The sequence below is a fragment of the Phlebotomus papatasi genome, chromosome 2 (genome assembly GCF_024763615.1).
Source record: "Phlebotomus papatasi isolate M1 chromosome 2, Ppap_2.1, whole genome shotgun sequence".
Taxonomy (NCBI): Eukaryota; Metazoa; Arthropoda; class Insecta; order Diptera; family Psychodidae; genus Phlebotomus; species Phlebotomus papatasi.
The window spans coordinates 56,210,830-56,232,845 of record NC_077223.1 but is presented as its reverse complement, the minus strand read 5'-3'; the positions used below and the strand labels follow the sequence as shown (position 1 = coordinate 56,232,845).

Below are 22,016 nucleotides of genomic sequence, written 5' to 3'. Positions count from 1 at the left end.
CGTTTTTTTCAAGCTATTTTAGAAAAAAAAAAACACACACAAAAGACAGCAAATCGTTTGACCAATGCAAACAACAAGCGGCGAGATATGATAATGACGTTTCTTTTCGCCGTGAGACATCAGAAATTTCTTCGCTTTTTTGTTACTTTTTGCTTTATACCTTTTGTTACTTTTTACCCCAAGTGGCCATTTTTAATAAAAGGATTTCTGGAGAAAAGAACTTTTGTGAAATTCTAAAATAGATAGCGGATTCGTATTCAAAAAATCCAAATTATTTAGAAAATATTCACCAGTGCATCAATTTTGGTAAATAAGTAGTAGGGTAAAGTGGTATAAGTTGGACAGTGGTACAAGTTGGACAATGGTACAATTTGGACAGGGCTTTTTGTCTTGATAAATTTAGTACTTCATTTTTATTTGTATATTTTTAATGCTTTAATTTTATAATTTGGTTCCTTGTGCTTTAAAACAAATTTTGTACTGTATTTATCAAGAAAAAAGCCATGTCCAACTTGTACGGGCGAATTGTCCAACTTGTAAAACTAATTCCAAATTATACACTTTACCCTAAATAATAATCGTTATCTTCTGCAAGGAAAGTATTTCAAACATAGGGCTAAAAACTTTGATATTTTTTATTTTCTAAATTCCTTGTTCGAATTCTAAGAAACTTACGACATTGAAGAAGGTCTATGGGGGCTATCTATAGAAAAAAATTTGAGCCGCTATCTTTTTTACCTTGAAAGATATTGAATTTTGAATTTTTCGATTTGTGACTTTTTGCCCCAGTCTCCCCTACTCCTATTAATATTTCATACATTTTGATTTTAAAATTTCAAAATTTATCACATTTACATTCAATTAAAAAGAAATAACCTGTAGATGCAGATATCTATCCACAAATCTCAATGTAATTCTAATTATAAATTGAAACTTTAAATTTTTCACATGAGACTCACTCAGTGTAATTGCGTGCTTATTTTTAGAGGCAATGGAGAATTAGTAAAAACGGTAGGAAATATATATAATATTGACTTTCCTAATCATTTATAGAACACCTGCTAAGTGTTTTCTAGAGAAAATCACTTTCGAGACGACAAAAGGAATGTTTATTGATTTTCCCATGCGACACTAATGTGTTAATTACAGACATTTTGATTCTGTAATGTAGAACGAAAATTTTCCTCTACTGGTAAATAAATTATAGCGTAGTGAGAAATAAATCTGTAAAGTCGGGATGTAAGCTACTGGCTTTATGTAATTTTTAACGTTTCTAATGCATTGTATACTTTCATAAATGTAAAATATTGTGGATTTCTATGATGCGAAGAATATTTTCTGCACATAATCAATATGGTAGGTATCGTTAGTTTTGCGTAGAATTTAAAATAAATGATGAACTTTAAAGAAATGAGACGGAATACCAATTAAACTAACAATTTGTTTATTTAATTACAGTGTGTTGATTTCTGCGTAAACTTTACTGAGTAAATCAATCACACTATTAATTACACTGATTTGGATATTTTTGAGATTTCTCTTGTAAAAAGAAAACAACAAGAGGTATTTTTTAAATGCTTTTTTGCTAACACCACAATTCTGATGTTTTTTTTTTAACTTCTCCTCAGGTAATCATTTCTCCTCACGCTTTCATTAAATTTTCAAGGTGATTTTAGGGGGTGTCTTGCACTTTGGGTTAACTGTTGCTCTAAACTTTTTATATACACACTCTCTCTCTCTCTCTCAATCACTTTCAGAAAGCTGCACTCAAAGAGCTTTTTCCGCAGCATTAGGCAATTCTATCCCATTTTCTGGATCTCACAATTAAACACAAAAATAAAATTTGCACTAAACTAATATGTCACAGAGCCCTAAGGATAACCGAGGACACTGGGATAGGAATGGGGCGATAAGAAGACGTCACTGAGAAGACTGAGAGTGGTTCCCGCAGGAGTCCTTCGTCTAGTGGTGATTGTTGAGATACACTGAGAGCTTTGGGCTTTCTCCTTGTTCAATTTAGCAAATATTTTCTATGGGGAGCGGCGTCGAGCAGAGTCGAATCAACAATGTGTCATACTAAATATTCTTATAGTCATTCATAAAGGAGCTTCACAAACTACTGTTAATATTAAAAATTTTATTGTAGAAAATATGAGGCAATAATTTCCACATTGACATCTCTTACAAAAAATTTTATGAAATTGCAATTTTTTAATATGTTTTCGGTTTATTTGTTCTTTTTTTCTTAATTGTATTCGAAGACATTTTATTTTTCTCAGTTTCAATTTTCAATTTCAAACTATTTATTAATCAAATATATGAAATTATTTATTTATTTTGAAAGCTATGAATACATATCTGTTTATTTCAGAATCTCATAGAGAGCAGTAAGAAAAAGCCCAAGCATGCGCAAAGACCGAAAGAGAGCTTTCAAATGGTTAACAAATGGAACTGCTAGTATCTACCTATGTCATTGCAACAGGTCCCTGGAAAGAGCTCATTTTGGTGCTGATGCTCCATCAATTTGGTGGCAACAACATTTTCAAATCAATTGTTGACATACCCTCCATTAGCCTAAATACCATATTTGTACATGGATTTCAAAAATACCATACAAATTGCAATCTTTTGTGAAATCCTAATTAATTTTCCATTAGATACTTTAATAAATGAATTTTAAATGTATTTTTTGAGGGGACATGTGGAAAAATTTCATAAAAAGAAATATGTTAAAATTGTGATGAATCTCGCTATTTAATTGATTAATGCACGTTTACATATTGAGATTAATTCTATATATGCTAGTAGTACACAATTGCGTTTTCTCACTGAACAATGTATACTTCATGTATCTCTTATGCTATAGTGAACTTCAATATGGCAGGGTGATAACAAAAGAGTGCTAAGAGTAAGGTCAATGCTTTTCTACAATTTAATAAAGGATTCATGTCTGTAATGCTTAATATTTCAATCATAACAGTTTTAGTTTTTTTTTGCAAATCGTAAAACAAATTAAGAATGCCTAAAAAATTTCTTACTTTTGGATAGAGGCCTGGCTGAGTAAGCTCTTGGAAAATTAATGTGAAAGGGGTGGCAAAGCGTCCGAGGCTTTGCGAGCAGCTTGAACTCCCGAGAAGAAGCTCTGCCTTATTTCGTAAATTTTTCTGGTGCATATAAAATTATTTTCGAATTAAATTTGGCTATAAATTACCACAAAACTATCTTGAAGCTGAATATTATTCAAGAAGAGGGTCTAAAAAAATCATTAATCTTTTAATTAATTAAGTGACCAAATCGAGTGAAAATTCGGCTTTGACCTTGAATAATTCAAGTTTGAAGCGCCCCAATCCACACCCGGACATGAAACCGGCATGGTTGGAATATAACGGACATTACCACAGTCAGGTTGTAGAGAACGACCCTACTTTACTGTGTTTGCAGGAAAAACGACTACAAGATGGCGATTTTTCTGGTGAAAGGTGTCTAAAGACGAAATGGACAGACGGACTAACTACACAACATATTTATCCGAAAATCATTGAAATCTCTAGGGCCAAATTTTTGCAAAGTCAAAAAATCATGTTTTTGGAGGGGTTGAAAGGGGTGGGGTGATTCGGGTAAGTGAGTTCACTAGAAAATGCTGACTTGTGGGGGGTCAACGAAGATCGGAAGTCAATATCTCTTACCGTTTAGCAGCCAAGATGGTGAGAATTTGAAAGAAAAACTGGATTGTGAAAACTATTCTCTCTCGGATTTCGAGCAGTTGAAAGGATCATTATTTCAAAAATTAAAGTCGAAAAGTCTTAGAAATTAAATCAGAAACTAGTGATAAGCCTAGATCAGCTTATTGTAGATGAGATTCTTAACGTGAGCTAACTCGGAATGCATATGCAAATTCGATTTACAGCTGAAATTGAGGGACGCTATTCAGTTATCTTGAACCAAATTCGAAATTCGAAGAACGAAATATTTTGAATCAAAAAAGCACTATAATAATTTGATGTGAAAATATTTCTTTCTTATAGTCGAGATTTTCCACCTGATAGCGAAATAGAGACCGGTTGATGGATTCCCTTCCCTGTTCGCGGGAAATTCATATTTCCCGCTTCTCGCTCCAAGAAAACCCCATGGCGAAATTCCATGGAAATTCCAGTGGAAAACTAGCGTCCAAATTGCAATACACCGCGGAATTCGACGCTAAAATTCCAGCAAATTTTCCATGGAATTTGGAGTCGGAAATTCCATTGAAATCATAGCTCTCCATGGAATTTCAAGTACGATACACTGGAATTCCAGCGTTAAATTCCACGGAACTCCACGGGAAATCAAATGTGAATCGTCCACGGGATAAGCTGGTGAATTCCTATAAAAAATTCCACTATCTTTCCACTATTATTTTTCTCGAAAATCTACCAAATAAAATGGTGTTGTGACAACATGGATAATTTGTTTTCAAACGTTCCGCAAACAGTTTTAGTGATTCCTGTGACAATTATAATTAAATTAATTATGCGACACTGCGTTTCATGTAGATAATAATGAAATGATTAAAATAAATAGGTTGCTAAGCTAAAATAAGACTGTTTTTATTTCATTTAAGGTGTATTTTATTACGAAAAATTATTTTTTTATCAAATACTTTTTTTTATTATGTAATGTTAATTCGCTATTGCTGGTTTAGTAAAACATAATAAAATCCTCGTAATCTTTGCTATTTCCTAAACTTAAATATTCGAAAATAAGGAAAATAAAAGAATAAGATACATGTGACAACTTCATTTTTCTCCATTCTATTTAGGTGGAAAAATCCACATAAAGTCCGCAAACATTTCCATGGAAGTATTCCACAAAAAAAATCCTTTATAAATCCATTGGAATTCCCTTGGAATATATTATGAAAAATTCCTATGGAATTTTTCAAGGAAAGATATAGGAAATTCCGAGGAATTTTTCGCTTGTTATTCCTATTCCGCTTTCTTTTGCTATGCGAAGGCCTTTTAACTGGTGATGTGGTATAGTTCTGTTGCCCGTCGTGTGGGGGAATGGCTGATAGGCGACAGTGTTAGTCAGTCGGTAATCGGTAATGACCTGGAAATTGCAATTGGCCGCGATAAGCCTTGGTCTCTCTGAGGATTCTTTAAGGGCAAAAGCCCAACAACATTTCTAAATTTTTGTGCATCCAGATACTAGAATTTACTATGCGTTTTTTTGGTCTCCAATGACATCATTCTTCTGACAGTCAGAATAAGTATTTAGCGCAAACCTAACATCTAAAAAATTGAAAGAACATAAAAAGCTTTCAAAATATTGCTTAAAAAAAGTCACCTTAAATACAGTTCTTTCAAAATCAATAAATGAAAACAAATATTTTAAAAAGAAAATTAAAATATAGACAACCTGTGTTTCTTCCAACGAGACTTGTTGATTGCACTAGGACTATATTATATGGTTGTATTCGAGAATTATATTTTCTCAGTGTGACATGTATCAATAGTTATAGTTGCAAGATCTTTCCTTATTTTCATACAAATTGACAACCTTGAAAATTGATGTTGCAAATGGTTTATGTAAGATTAAGTCCAGCCTCATTGTCCCAATGGGTTTGGTTTAATAGGATATCATTAGTAGATTGTAATTGACAAAAGACGGGTCCTTTTAATAGACGCATTTGTAATCAAATTTGTTCAAAAACATTTTTGCGCGTGTCTTATGGTAAATTTTCCACGCTATATTGAATTTTGCGTGAAAGCTTTTTACGAAGCCATCTGGTGAAACTTTTATAAAATAGCACAAAAGCGTACCTTGAGTAAAAGCTTTCGATGAATGTACTGCTTCTTGGTGCTATAACATTCAAGTTCCGCCCATTCTTTACCGCGCCGACGAACCTGGTAATAGCGGTATACGACGATGGTCATAGCTACTAACAAAGCCAGCCCAGTCCCGGCTGCAGCTCCCAAAACTGCCGAACTCACAATCATTTCTCAGTCGTCAGATGTTTGATGAACAGCTCTCAATTGAAGTCTGCAAATATTTAAAATTTACAAATTAAATCCAGCACTAAAATTTCCCTTTACAGTTTTATTTTTAGGAATGTTTGCAAATTTTAAACTTTTATTGTAATATTTAAAAACAAACCATACGGAGAAATGTAAGAAGAAATGTATATATATATATATATATTGTTTATGCGAATTTTAATTTTAGAAGAAATTCCCGAGACCGCTTTAAGCTCTTTTGAAACTATAATCTTAAAGTCAACGAATTCCTCAAAATCAGTAAAAAAAAAAGTCATCGATTATTGGTTAAGAAGCTTTTATAATATGCCTTGGGACATTTTTAGAAGAGCAAATAACTCCTTATGATTTCTACAATTTCTTCTGTCCCGTCTTAGAAGTTGTCCAAGGTCTTATATAAATCTCTGATGTGATGCTTAAGCGACATTTCAAGACAATTTTATAATTTACAATTTCCCCGAAAATTTCTTTTATAGAATTTCCTCTCATACAAATATGAATTTCAGCGTGAATTCCTTTTCATAATCTAATAATTTTCTGACACTTGCTCCAATCAAAATCACTTGTTTTACCACTCAACACAGTATGTCTTTCAATTTGTGAAAATGAAAATGTATTAGGAGTTTTATTTATTTTTTGAATGAAAAATAAAGATGAAACACTCGATATTTATTGACCGTAAATACATCTGAAATTTAACTAAATTAAATTGAAGAAATTATGCTCAACTTTACCAAGAAGGAGGCGGTATTCATATACACGCTTGAAAACTAGTGATAAGCCCAGAGAAGTTTATAATAGCTGTGATTCTTTACAGATGACCTAGAAATGCGTGCTTCGCGAAATATGTGAAAATTCGATTTTGAGTTGAATTTTAGGGGTAGTTCCTTCAGCACACCTTTTAGATCAGGAAAATTTCATAAAGTCAAAATTCACATCCCTTTCTTTCTTAAAAACTTTGCATATGTCTATCACTCTTTCACACTCTTCTTCTTCTTTTAAACATCACTCCAAATTAAAATTAGTTCAATCCAATTTTGATACTGTTAAAGTGCGATAGACTTATGAAAATCTTTTGAGAAAAAAAGAAAAGTGAATTTTGACTTTATGAAATTTTCCTGATCTAAAAGGTGTGCTGAAGGCATAAAAAATCGCGTCGAGCATATTGTTCTTGTCGTAGTTAAATTAAATTCTTGATTAAAAGTATGTAAAAATATATTTTTTACCAGAAATTCCACCCGTTTTTTTTTGTGGAAATGTTTTCATCTTTGAAAATAAATTTTATATCATCAAAAAACGACGTAAAAATTCATTTATTGTGAATTTTAAACTGAAAGATAGTTGATATCTTCATAAGAAAGTTAAAAAAAAAGCGGAAGGTGCTTTTATTTCCTTTTCCTTAAAAGAAAAACGCTAATATTTATTTTTGGAAGTCAATTAAATCTGATTATGTACTGTGTGAACCACTTAAAATAATCAAAATTGGATTAAAATAAAATTTATCATGATTTTTGAAGCATACAAAAGTTTCAAAGCCTTTTTGGTCTCTAAGAATATCGTTTTCGAATCCTCATACTTTAAAATGTAAGGTCCTGGAACGGAAAGCTACTCAGATCCATGAAAATTTTATTGTATAGCCTTTGTCTAAATCCGGCAAAATCGTTAAAAATCGTCACAGTGGTTTCCTTGAAAAATGGATTGCACCTAATTGGATTCCTTTTTCCTTTTATTAATTTCTTTGCCTCATACAACCTGCGAAAGAGCATTTCCACCGTTTTGCACTGGAGGTCGGTCACCAACGCTAAGACGGCGGTGGGTGCTAACTGATTCTTCAATTGCTTAAACTGTTTCAGTGCTTTCAAGGGATTTAATCTCAATAGCATGCATTGTAATTGTAAGTAAAATAAAAAAAATAAACTTAAAATTATAATAATTGGGCTTATTTTTACAAAATTTGTTCATTCGAAAAACGATTTCTGTTGGGAATAGTTCTCCAATTTGGCTCTCTTCTTGCTAAAATCCTGGCTGCACCCTTGACCCTAAATTGAGCCTCCTATTCCTATCAATCCTAAATAATAAACTTGTAAAATATTGAACATAGGAGAAAATGTAGCGCCTCACCGTTTACAATTTTGTTCTTGGTATCCCTGGGGTCCGGCCTAAACGCATTTGCTAACTGTGTCTTTTAACTTGTATCCGTCATGGGAGAAATCGTATTAGGTATGATTCCTTAACAATCACATCTATTTCTTTTTGAATGAGACATATTCTACGATTGTTGTTTTAGTTGAAAATATGAAAAAATGTCTATTTATTGATCTTCTTTGGAAAATAAAAAAAAATCCATAAAAATCTGTAATGTCTGGAAAGTACTTTGGCTTATCATTATTATCTACCGCGGAATTTTGAGAAATAATGATTCTGTGATTCAGTTTGGTTCTAATAATTTCATTTGATTCCAGTGATTCTTGAAGGAATATAATTTAAGATTCTATCATAATCTTACGAGTGATTCTGCGAATTCTATGGATTCTAACGGGAAAATGTGTCGGTATTCCAAACTTGAGTAACCCCTTTCTGATTCTTTACCCCCAAAATTCAACACACAATCGAATTTTCACGCATTTAAAGTTGCACGCATATCGAGATCACCTGTAAAGAATCTCAGCTACCATAAGCTTCTCTGGGCTTATCACTGGTTATTTTCTCAATTCAATCTCTGCTGTTATCTCTACGAGAGATAACAAATAATCGATTTAATCAGGGTTTATTTTACAGCAACAAGATTTCTTTGTTAAGATGCATTCCCAGAGAGTGTCTTTGACAATCCAATAAGTAAAGTTTGATCTGCTTATGTTTTCTATTTTCCTCATATTACCAATGTCAATGTCAATTACACAATTTTCAAGCTGAAGAGAGTAGAAAAGACTTAAAAGAAATAATATATAGGATTAATGTAAATTATATAATTTTATCTGTTTATGATTATAATTTAAACTCTTTCCATAAAATTTTTATTAGAGATTCATATCAATATGCTCGTGTAAAATAAATAAAAATATGTTGATTCTGGACAGAGAAAACTATATAGGGGAGACTGGGGCACAAGCAAACATTTTCGATAGATGCGAATTTGAGGTGATTTTCGAAGCACACAGTGATTGTTTGGAAAATCTTTCTTAGGTCATGTTTTACCCTTGGGTATAGGCAATTCATCGAGGGTAATGCGGATGCTGGAAAACAATTGAATTTTCCATAAAAATAAAATTTGTGTCACTGTGCATTTTTCTCCTTTCAGAAAATACCTGGGGTAGAAGTAAACACTTTCTAGTGAGGATTTAAACATCCTTTTTTCCAACCTTGAAATTAACTTTGCACCACTTTCAATTATTTCAATTTACTTATGAAATATATAAAGACTGCATATTTTTCAAAAAATCACTACACTTTTTACAAAGAATAATTAAAATAGCAAAAAAACTAAAAGCATGCAAATCAGACATTTTTCAATGGATTTTCCCCATATTTTGACATCATGTGACTTCTTATTGAACATAGCGCCACCAATTTTTTCGTAGTCAATGAATTAGACCAGAGGTGTGCTAGAACCGTTTGAAACCGAAAAAACGTCAAATAAAGCTTGTTCGTCAATGGTCAAAACGGAGCAAACTTATTTTGACGTTTATTCGGTTTCAACGGTTCTTGCACACCTCTGAATTAGACATTTCGCATGAAGGTCAATTTCCCGCTCCTTCATCTACTCATTTTGTGAAATTGAAAAGAAAATGTAGGCGTATTTTTTCTACTAACGTAAATATTCTACTTCTTACAGTTTCTAATTTTATTTAGAAATAGGAAAAAAATTAAAAGTATTTTTTGCGTTTTCTTCCTAAAAGTTTGCGCTGGACAACGAAAAATTTCCCACCACGAGATGCAGCTGTCAAACGAATGAAATGAAGAAGAAGAAGACAGGAAAAATTATTTTTATTTTTAAAGTATTAGGATTTTATTGACCAATTCATCTGTGGACATATATCCTCATGGTATCTATGAATGCTCATGGGTTTTATCCTCTGGAGTCTTAAAATTAATGAAAAAAATCACAGTGTTTACAACTACCCCTGTTTACTACTACCCCAGTTCTCTCTAAATAATCTTTTTATTTTTTAGGGTCATCAAGTGCACTCCGGGCCTAGGATATCCAAAATTTTAACATATCTTAAACGTTAGGGGGACCCCATAGCCCATAAAACGATCCTGCAACCATTCACATTCCCCTCATTTTTCGCCAACCCTTCCCCGTCCCCTCCAAAACACAGTTTTTGTAATTGTTCTGGAACGCGTTGTGTGATTTTTTTTCATTTCTGTATATATTTTAGACTTTTAGAGATTATCCAGGTGAACATTTCGTCGACATATGAAAATTCTGTTGAATAATTTCTAATAACGATTTTTAAGGTCAAAGGTTTAAAGGGCCCTAGACTGAATTTTAGGGCCACATTTGGGCTCATTGGAAAGGTTTTAGAATTTCTGATAAAATTCAATATTTCTAATTGATTCTGAACCGGTCATGAACAGGTTATTCACCAATAAGTAATTTATTCCAGAAACTAATTTTATTTCTCCTAAACTATTTTATGGGATTTTTGAGTGATTTATAAATCAGTTCAAATTATATGAAAGTACTTTTGAGGTAATTTAAGCTAAGACTGAAAAAAAAGTTTCTGTTTATTTGAAAGGTCTTGGGATCCTCGATGAGTCTGAATCAGTTGTATACGATTATAAACGGACAATAGGTTATATACAAATATTTATTGTTCTTCAGAAATAATAATTGTTATTTTCTGTAATTTTGTACGCTTTTACCAAGTATTTAATCTGCTAAAGAGCTCTACCTTAATTATAAGATAAATAATGAGAAATTACTTTTGGGGTATAACATCTAAAGTCTGAAGTCTGAAATACGTTAAATTTGTTCAAGCATTCTACAAAGCTTAAACACCTTATCGCTCCCTTTACAAAACAGATTCGAATATTTTTTGAATGTATCAATCTTTGATTTTGAGGTCGTTCACACTTCAATCTTATAAAACTATTATTGTTTGAACAACTTCCTGCCTAAATAAATCCATGTTATCTCATGGTAAATTCCAAGGAACACTGTCTCCTTTATCCCCCATTTCTTTAATCTTCTAAATCTGAAATTTTTGGTACGATAATTTTTAATCTTATGTAAATTATGATAATCCCTTAAGTGTGATTTTCTCAGCATTACTTATGTCATTGTCATTGAAGTAAATAGCATTATGTTATTGTGGTATTTTTTATTCTAATCTAATCTTGTATCGATCCAGCATTGATGACGCCTTCAATTGCGATAAAATGCAATGAAATGATAACATAATAGATATAGACGCTTATCGATCTCTTTCAGGACAACAATCATTATTTTAGGTGACTATATGCTTATGTAATATACAGAGGGATTGCTGGATAACCCATGTAAAAAAAATTACTAGAAGCTATAAGACTTGCAAAAAATAATGATGTTACATGACTAATTTTTAGGATAAAATTCTTTGCTAACCAACTTTATTTCACAAGTAGAAATCAATACGAATTGTTTGTATTTTGCGTCTTACAAGCAAATTTGTCTGACTTTTGATGAGATAAAATATGGTAATTTTTTGTTGATGAAAAATTCATTCTAATATATATTCACAGCATTGAAAAGAGGGATCATCCTGAGTACTAATTTAGTGACATGCCATATTAAAAGATAGGTCAATTTTAAGCACCATATGGTTAAAATATGTTTGGCGGATTGAGAAAACAACTTACAGGAATGTTGATAATAGAAAGTCCTTTTGATTATTGATTGTTGTGTGTAAGTCCACTGGGAAATCTATGAATAAAATCAAAATTCAGCAATTTATCAGATTTAATCTTAATTCAACACAAAAACATTTTAAACAAACGTATTTATTTAAGCAAATTAATAAAAGAAAAACAAACAAGAAACCCTACAAATACCAATTAATTGAGCAATTAGGAACAAATTAAAGTAACAAATAGAAGGAAAAATAGACAGCACTTTTGCGGCTTAGCAAAAATTTGTTAAATGGACTCATACTTGAATGCAAAAATTGCGATGTTTATCCATCCAAAGCACTTTAGAGACTGTTGATTCTATCTGCTCGAGAGAGGCGGCTCTCTCTCATCAAACCGCGACAATGAATGAAAACAGATTTTTCTTCTGCGTGGCTCGACATCAGATATCCCCACGCATGAAGCAGCAGGACACGAGCCAAGGATTCGCATGTTTTTCATTCAGTATCAGTTATTGGCAGAAAACCACCAATTCGCATTGACGAGACCTTGAAAGACCTACTCCATTCCGAGAATAAAAATATTTTGATATGCCAATAAATGTACCATATTTTGTAGACATCGATTGTGTGAAGATGATATTAGGTGAGATTCTTATCAATCTCTACTATAATCCTAACAAAATCTCATGTCCTTCGATTAGCCCCAAATATTGCGAAAATGTGTTTGGTCACGTCCTGATCACGAATATATGAATGGCTAAAAACCGTTCCCGTCCGTCCGTCCGGCCGCTCTTTGGAGCTTAATAGCTCCTAAACTAAGAGACATATCGACTTTCGGTTTTCGGCAAAAGTTATACATCGGGTGAAAATTGCAAATTGGTACATTGACCCCCCCCCACCCCCCTCCCACCTTCCGCCATTTTGAATAGCCACTTTTTTTGTTTTCTCAATGGATCCGCCCCTATGGCATCGATCGGGCTCAAATTTTAGTATGTTATCGCTGGGCCTTAGGGCTTTCGATCAATCGATTGATCAACTTAAGGTTCCCCGACACCCCTGACCCAAGCTGAGGGTCCAAAAAATTTCTTAAAATGGCCATAACTCCGGTTCTAATTGTCAGAATTTAAAAATTAAGGGCGCTTTGTGAAGCTCTCGTGAAATGCCACTTCCTCTTCTAACATCGCAAATTCATAAAACAACCGGCGCTATTATTAAAAAGAAGATTTTTCAATTTTCTAAGTTACATAACTCAAAAACTCCATTGCACATCGAGCTGAAATTTTAGAATATTGTAGCCACAGATTATACCTATCAAACAAAAAAATACTTAAGTCGATCGAAAACCCCTGACCCGAACTATAGGGGGAAGTGGGTCACCTTTGAAAGTGGGGCACCTTTGAAAATGGGATTTTCCTCCCATGTTGAAATGGAACTGAGTTATATGGTAATGTAATTTAGCTGCTCAATCTGTTTGTGCAGCTAAATTATATCACTATAAGGCTAAATTTTATTTAAAAATAGTTGAAAAATCCCAATCTCAAAGGTACCCCACTTTCAAAGGTGTCCCACTTCCCCCTAAGGGGTTAAAAATCGAAAATTGACCGGCCTCTATCTCTGCTCCTTATTAACATTTTGACCTAAATTCTAGATTTTTGGTTTCATCTCGATGAGCACTTTCAGATAGAAGTTCAAAAAGTCACCACAGATGGTGCTGTGATTGCGTCAAAATTCATCAAAATTCAAACTCATTTTTCTCAAAAATATCATTACGCATTTCGATAAAATTTTATAGTGTTGTAGTCTAGTTTATGAGGTTTCCAAAAAATGACGTCGGTTCGCTTTGGTTACAACAGAACCTGAAATATGAAGGGTCAAATTTCACAAAATCAAAAACGCCATATCTCCAGTTCTATTTCACCTACTTTCATGAGTGAAGGCGCAAATTAATAGTTTCGCAAAGCACTACAACTTTCTAGAACACCTGAACTTCATAGGACCATCGCAAGAGGCGCCACAGTCGAAAAAACAATTTCAATATCACATAAACTCAATTATCTCGACTCCTGCTAAACTGATTTTGATGATTACTTCGGCATAACTGTAGAACATATTTATTTCTATGTGTCATCCAAACATCATTTTTTGTCAAATTTTGTCGTTTTAGTGTGAAAAAATTGATTTTTCTCAACGCTTTGAAACCATTCAGATGCCAATTTGACTGCTTCTACTCCAACAAGACACATAAAATAGGATTTTTAAATGTATTTAAAAAAATACAACAATTTTTTGATATTAGTTGAAGTTCATCAAATGAACAATGGAGCGCTCTGGTCGAAAAAAACGGGTTCAGAAACAAAAAACCTCGATTATCTCGGCTTCTGAGTAATCGATGAGATCTTTGGAAAAATTATAGAGAACATTCTGGTCTATCTTTCACCCATATAAGAATTTTCTGTCAGTTTATCCAGATCCTTCATATTTTGGTTTAAATACAAAATTTATATGATTTCACGAATTTGATTCAAGATAACTGTATGCATTCCGAATTAGCTCACGTTAAGAATCTCACCTACAATAAGCTGATCTAGGCTTATCACTAGCTTTCATTACATAAAATAAAATTTCTCCTTATATTTACCTATTCTTCAATTTTTTACTTCTCAGCCAATCACCAGAATCTGTAGTAATAACTTTAACGTCTTTCAATTCCAAATAGTGAATCGTATATAGTTAAACTTAAAGCTGCAGCAAGAGCACGAACCAAGCATATTTTGAGTGTATGTGTATGTGAAACATTTATTTCATTAATGTTTCATAAACGTTTCATATACCACATTGCCTTCTTCACAGTGCAGTGTTCTTTCTGTAAATTTATAACAATAAAATATAAATCATATTATATAATGTTTTTTTTATCAAATTTAACAATTTAGATTTACACTTTATTTCTAACTGTTTTATGTCACACAAAGGAATAATTGTAAAATGATCAGTAAAGTTTCAATAAAGAATATCATTCTATATAAGGAAATCTTGGAGAAAACACACCTTTAAAATAAGAAAGCATTGTTCAATACAATAAATGGATTGATAATTTATATAACTATTGATCTGTCTCAGACATAGTCCATTTTTTTATTCATCGCAAAACAATATTGTTCCTTGATTTTTAACTGCTCAAACTCCACGAGAGATAAGTTTACGCAATTTATTTTTGCAAAATCGTTTGCCAGTGTCTATTAGGAATATTAAGAAATTGTGACGATATGAATTTAAAGCAAGAAATCAGTGATTAATAGAATATGTTCCAAATGCTTTGAAATATAGGGTTCCGTATAAATTTCAAGTCATCAACAAGTCCTCCGCCTTCCGAATAGAAACAAATTTACTAAAAAAAAAGAGGTGGCAAAGCGTCCGAGGCTTTGCGACCTGCTCGAACTCCCTAGAAAGACCTCTGCCTTATATAACTTTTCGCAAGTTTTCTGATGCATAGAAAATTATTGTAAATAAATCACCACAAAACCATCTTGAAGTTGCAAATTCTTCAAGAAGGTTTCAAAAAATCATTAACCATTTAATTAATTAATTGAACAAATCGGGTGAAAATTAAGCTTTGACCTTCAATAATTCCAGTTGGCGATTTTTCCGGTGATAGGTGTCTAAGGACGAAATATTTAGCTGGACTACCTCCAAAACATATCCAAAAATGAACAAAATCGTCAGGGCCAATTTTTTGCAAAGTACGAAAAACCTCATTTTTTACCTATTTTGGGGGGATAGGGAACGCATTAAAGGGGAAGGGGGAAAATAAAGAGGTTGGGTTCGAGATAAGGTCATTTGAGGAGGGGTCATCGAAGACCGGAAGTTGATATCTTACCGTTTAAATTTTATATGGGTCAAAAGCCTGAAAAAGTGCGAAAAACAGTATTTTCAAAATAAATCTATTGCCGTTACTTTCCTGATCCATCACCACAGATGACCGATGCAGTCGGATTCAGAATTAAAAGATCTTTCAAAAAAGTCCAAATTTAACCAAATCCATTGAAAATTAGGCTCTCCAGGGTGGTTGACCTTTGACCTTGAATAATTCAAGATGGCGAATTTTCCGGTGATAGATGTCTAAGGACGAAATTTTCAGCTGGACTACCTCCGAAACATATCCAAAAATAAACGAAATCGTCAGGGCCAATTTTTTGCAAAGTCAAAAAACATTTCTTTTGGAGGGGTTAGAAGGGGTGGGGGAAAATTTGTATAACTTAGTTCGATAGAGAAAGTTGACTTGTGGGGGGGGGGGGTCACCGAAAACCGAAAGTTGATATCTCTTACCGTTTGGCAGCTAGGATGGTGAGAAGTTGAAAAAAACGTCGATTGTGGAAACTGCTCTCTCTTGGAGTTCGAGCAGTTAAAATGAATGTTAAATCTTAATGTTGGAACATACCTGCATCAGTTTCTTCACATATATAGTCATTCGAGGAGAGTTCGAACAATGGGAGAGATGAACCAATTCGCCTCCTGCCTACACCCTATGCACGATCTCCACCTCATTTGGTCTATTTGTCCCCTTCAACATTCTAATGAAAACCCCCAAGTTACAGCTTTCTACCTTTAAAATTGTACGAGAAAATTGAAATTGAATTTTTTGGATGTCTGAAAAATGGCCAAAAATTTTTATTTCGCCACAAGAACACGTGTATTTAAGGGTTGAGGAGAGATGGAACTTAACAGTTTTGACAACACTTCCGGTATGAATTTTGGTCAATGTTCTTCAAAATCTTTTCAAGTAAATCATAGAAATTATTTTTCCTAAATTTCTAGTAAGACTGACTTGATAAACTCAGCGAAATTGCCATCGAAGTATATGAGTCACATATTACACAAAATAAATCATTTATACTGAAAAAATAAAATAAACTCCAATAAATTCAATGAAATAGTGTTCATGTCTAAAATTACTTCCCTTCTATTCTAAATTAATAAAATAAACTATAAATATTTTGCTAAAATTAGGGGTGTTCCATCTCACCCTAACTTTTTTTGAGTTCCTCAAAATGCAACTTTTTTTAAATCCTATTTTTCGAAGTGACTATTTTCATCTGGGCTTTTCTAATATTGATATCTTAAATTTAGAGTCTTTCAAATGAGTGAGAATCGTCTTTGTCTCGCATTCAAAACGTATCCGCAATATTGAATATATAAAAGGTGTTCCATCTCTCGTCCAATGACTATATTTATCTTTTTCCAAACGTTGTAAAATGGTTTTAAAAATAGATTGTTTCACTCTTTTTTTTTGAATGTTTATGCTTTATGTACTCTCCTGCATCTCTGGAGGCTTGTTTTCTATAATCCCAGAAGTTTTAAAATCTATTTAGAGGATGATTAAGAAGGGCACAATTGTCAATAATGAGTTTTAAGTTGAGAAAAATAAATGGTGGAGGTATCTCAAGAAGTGAAATTTTTTTCATGTATTTAATATTCATTTCTTCATAAATTTGGCGTTTTATTGCATCATAAGCGCAAATCTTTCTTTTTATGCTGTATAAAACATTAATGTCATGCACCAATTATTTGTCAAATGATCGACAGAAAAGCAATTTTGATTGAATTATTGTGAGATTAAAATAACCGAGGACTTGGAAAGCGGGCAGAGAAGCACAACTGATGGTGGTGGCCCGACAAGATTACTTTTGTTAAGGGTGTGTTGATGTACTCGTAGCTCAGGATCGACTGACTGCTTGTGAGAGTGTACCATCGGCAGGCAGATTAGTTCTCTGCCTAAAGTCTTATGCTCATCGGAAGGCATGTTCACTAATAGGCTTTCTTTAAGATACATACACCCTTCACCTCCCACTCAGAGGGCTAAACCCTAAGGGACAAGACACATTACGTACCCAATCAGTCTTTGAGAATTCAAAATAACGGCAGGGACTTTAGCTGCGGAACCAATAGTCTTACATTAGGGTAAGTGTGCCAAATTTCGGCATAGTTGCATGCAAGCGCCAAAGTCTCAAGTTTGAAATGTAATATCTTTAATAGAAATTGATTTTTTCCTTCTACTTAAGGAGTGTTGCTTAGAACCTTGTAGACAGTTTATCGTCTTTATTTACTCTAAAATCATTCTTAATACATTTTAAAATGAATAAAAATATAGACATAGCTTTGGTGCCCTATTTCGGCCACCTTCATTCTCATAGTTCTTTGCCCTTCGGGAATTCTTCCAATATCTTTTTCACGTCATCTCATTTGTCGAAGCTACATTTTTTGTTATTCTTGTTGCATTGTATAATCTCTACTATAAAAAGGTGGCCGAAATTGCAAGCTAGCCGGAATTTGGCACACTTACCCTATGTCCTTTTAACTGAATTATGGAAAAGAAAAGCTTTTTTTGATTATTTTCAACAACCGATTCCTGAGTAATAAAAGTTTTGATGATATCGTATAAAAATTACTTTTTGTTGCAATATCAATGATTTCCATGTGAAAAAAAATTATTTAAATTGTCGTTTAAATCTCTTGAAAAAAATGCTTTAAATATTGTGTAGATTTTCTCAAAATACTTTTTTCAATGAATTTCGATAGTTTAGTTCAGTAAAAATAGAAAATTTCATAAAACTTTTACTATTGAATTATTCTGAATCATTTTACTGAAATAACAATTTAATAGAACTTTTCAATCATAAATTAACGTCTCTTGGAACCACATAATTTAAAAACATGTTTTAAGTTTAAAACAATGCAGAAAAAATGCGGAAAGGTCATTTAATCAGGAAATTACCACGATGATAAAACTACTTCAAGTATCAGTGTTAGTGGATTCAACGAGGCGAGGAAAAATACTCTACAAAATAAATAGCCACCAGTAAACAACTTCTCATTTCAGGGAACACCGAAAATTGTAATATTTCGAAAATAGCCATTAAAAAAAACTTCTCGCTTCACTGAGAAATTCAACTAGAACCAAGCCCCTTCTTTGTCATCGATCATCTTCCCAGAATACAAATGAGATTGGCAAGAAGATAGGATATGTGTGAAGGCTCTTGGAGCAATCACCTTACTCTGCAATTTTCATTACTTCACCACAATTGGCCTAACAATTTGTGTGGCAAATAATATAATATTTTCTTTTCGCTCTATCCACAGTATTTGCAGAACTTTTAGCTGTAAATATTTACAAAGTTTCTAGATAAAGAAAGCACTATATATATTTTAATCCTTCGATTTTTTGACCCGTCAGAATTTCCTCTGTGTAACCCGCGTGAACTACTTTTTCCAGCATATTTATAAATAAAAAAAAAGAAATATTATAGTAACCACTTGAACGCATATTTAGTGTTAGGTATCCATAAGAAAATAAATAAATGAACATAAAATCGTAAATTGAGTATGTAAAAGTGTAATAAATTTTCAAGAAATATGAAATGCTTTTTATATTTTAAATAAATAATAATTTGAGATTTCTGTTGTTTTTTTCGATAACGGAATAATTTTCTTTATCAGTAAACATTTCACGGAGTGATAAAACATGCATTGAAAAGCCGTCAATTTGTAGGAGAAACAAGTTTTTTTACAATCTCGACATTTTTTAAGCAATTCACAGCTTTTTGAACATATTTCACGTCGTTGCACGTGATATTTTTCCAATTTACAAGCACAACTGATTTTTCATCAATTCATTCAATCTTATCGCTTTAAAACTTGAGAAACAATTACGAAAGAAAATATGTGAGTTAATCAAGTGTACAAATACAGTGCAAATATACCCATAACCTGTTCTTTAATCACATTAAAATAATTAAAATCGTTTAATAAATCTCATCTCACAAGTTGGAAAAATGTGTCAATGTATGAGGAAAAATCAGATTAAAATTTCATTACTGGCTCTTCATGAACTTATTCACGGTTGAAACCGATTCCAACATTTTGGGAAACTTACATCCTTTTGTAGGAAATTTGTAGGAAAAAGTAAACTATATTCGAAATCAATTGAGTAACGCACTCAATGGATTATTCTATATAGATTGAATTACTATAGGGCCCTCAGTGGATCAAGTGGTAGAGCACTCGCTCTATGATCCAAGTGTTCCGGGTCCCGGGTTCAAATCCCCTATTTAGGTCACCAGGAATTTTTATAGCGTTAAAGATGTTCGAATTGCATTCAGTAACTTGATTCCACGGATTTACTATACAAATCCGGTTTATTAAGAACCGAGAAATCTAATTGAAAAAAAGTTAAACAAGAAAGACTACACTGAGAAAAAAAGAGGGTGCGATTAATTTTTTTTTTCCTCATAGCTTTAACACTTTTTAGGTGTAAAAATATATCAACATTTTTTAATGTTAATTTTACACATTTTTAAGGGTAAAATTAACATGAAAAATGGTAACTTTAACCCACAATACACCTAAAAAGGGTAATATTTACACCGATTTCGGATCAATACTGCAGGGTAAAATTAACATTTCCGGAATGTTATTTTAACTTTTTCAGATTTTTCTCAGTGTAAATAATAATCAATATTTTTGAAATACGAGTATTAAGTCTTTTAAAATATTTGAGTCCAGAAAGTAACGAATGAGTCAATCCTCGCAATTATCACTTTTTGGACACTTCACGTTCACAGTCCCTTACCTCTACCTACTAATAAACATTGCGAAACAGTTTTCTTGGTCAGATAATTTAAGACTCTCGCAAGATTGTGTCTGTCGTTCTATATGACATTTTATGAATAAGTCATCCACTTGCGAAAATCTTCCATTTAACGTCATACAATTGCGCCACTGATCACCGACAACCAAATGAGGAAGTCCAGTTTTTTTTATTCTCAACTCTTCCTCTTCCAAATTGGAAAATTGCGTCTGTGGCCAACTGGATAACAGAAATATTTGTGCGAATCAGTTTTTATTTTTTAAAGAAAAAAATACTGTCTTCCAGTACTAAATAATTTTCTCACTCATACTTTATTATATTTTCATATTGTATCTCTCACTTTAAATTTTTTAGATATGTGTGTGTGTGCACAGTGGAGAACAAAAAAAAAGCAAGTCAGAAAAAATCCAAAATATATTAATGCACCGTTGATGCGGATAACTGTACAGAGTTTAATTTCTTTTCTCAAGGCATGCTTTAATTCCAGGACTTAACCCTTTAAGGACCATAGGTACACCGGTGTCCCATAAAGAAAATAATTTTTCTTGAAAACCTGAAGTTATTTTTTTCTTATGTTTGTAGGTAATTGCAAAGTAGAAGGTCGAAGGAGTCTAGGATATTTTTTATAAGTCTCCAGCCATTTTCTGTATAATAAATTTTTAAGCTAAAAAATGACGAATTTTTAAATTCTCATTTTGAAAATTGTTTTTATTAATTTGTATACTTCATTTTTTTTTTAAGCAAAACCGTTTTAGAACAAGAAACTACAATACTCAAACATAATATTTCTCATTAGAATGAAAATTATCTGTCATTAGTATCGTCAGAAAAATTACTTAAATTTTTGAGCCGTTTTTGTTCCTATCATTCATAGAGACAAAAAATACACCAAATCAGATCCTGTTGCCCTTTCGAAGGTTGGATATAAGAAGTTTCACAACTTCAACGAATGACAAGTTTTGTTTATCGGTTTTATTTTTATTGCTGATTTTCGGTCAGCGAAAACTGTCTCGTCGTTAAAGGGTTAAGGATGGTCCAGTGATTATAAGGTCACAAAAGGATGACATAAAGATCAACCTTAGGTTCTAGTATTAAAGAAAAGCTTACAAAAAACCACGATTAACAACTAAATCTATATTATCCTTAGAATTTTCTCCTCGTCGTTCAAATTAGTGTCGAAATTAGCAATTTTTTCAAAATTTGCTACAGAATTCTATTTGAAAATAATATCTTAAATATTTTAATGGAATTTTAAAGATGTGTCCATTGAGCTCGCGCAGTAAAGTAAAGAATAATAATTTCCATGGAAGCCAAAGCCAATTCCATTAATACATTCATTTTCAAGTTCAACTACACAGAGTGTTCACTATAGTATAGGACAAGTAAAGTTGGAAATCAATGTGAAAAGAATAATTTTGATCATCACTGTAAAATGACTGCTCTTTTAGCTGAGAGATAAACTCACTCGACTGGTCTCTAATACTGACTCAGACTCTAAGCCAAGCCAAACCCAATTCCATTCATACA

The 22,016-nt window shown here is 32.5% G+C and overlaps 1 protein-coding gene across 6 annotated transcripts in view; it reads right to left on the bottom strand.

The window, feature by feature from the left end:
• The window catches only part of LOC129801817 (synaptotagmin-5), a 42,833-nt gene extending 30,571 nt beyond the window's left edge, over positions 1 to 12,262 (bottom strand). For 2 of the 6 annotated variants that reach the window (XM_055847163.1, XM_055847165.1), the window contains exon 1: positions 1,591 to 1,972. Coding sequence is in view for 1 of the 6 variants with exons in the window: in XM_055847166.1 (XP_055703141.1) it covers positions 5,802 to 5,978 (177 nt within the window). In the remaining 5 variants the exon portion in view is untranslated. Of the gene's footprint in view, positions 1 to 1,590; positions 1,988 to 5,801; positions 6,022 to 11,855; positions 11,920 to 12,147 lie in introns of those variants that run through there. The other 4 variants (XM_055847161.1, XM_055847162.1, XM_055847166.1 and 1 more) reach the window with 3 other exon arrangements.
• Positions 12,263 to 22,016: the final 9,754 nt, after the last annotated feature.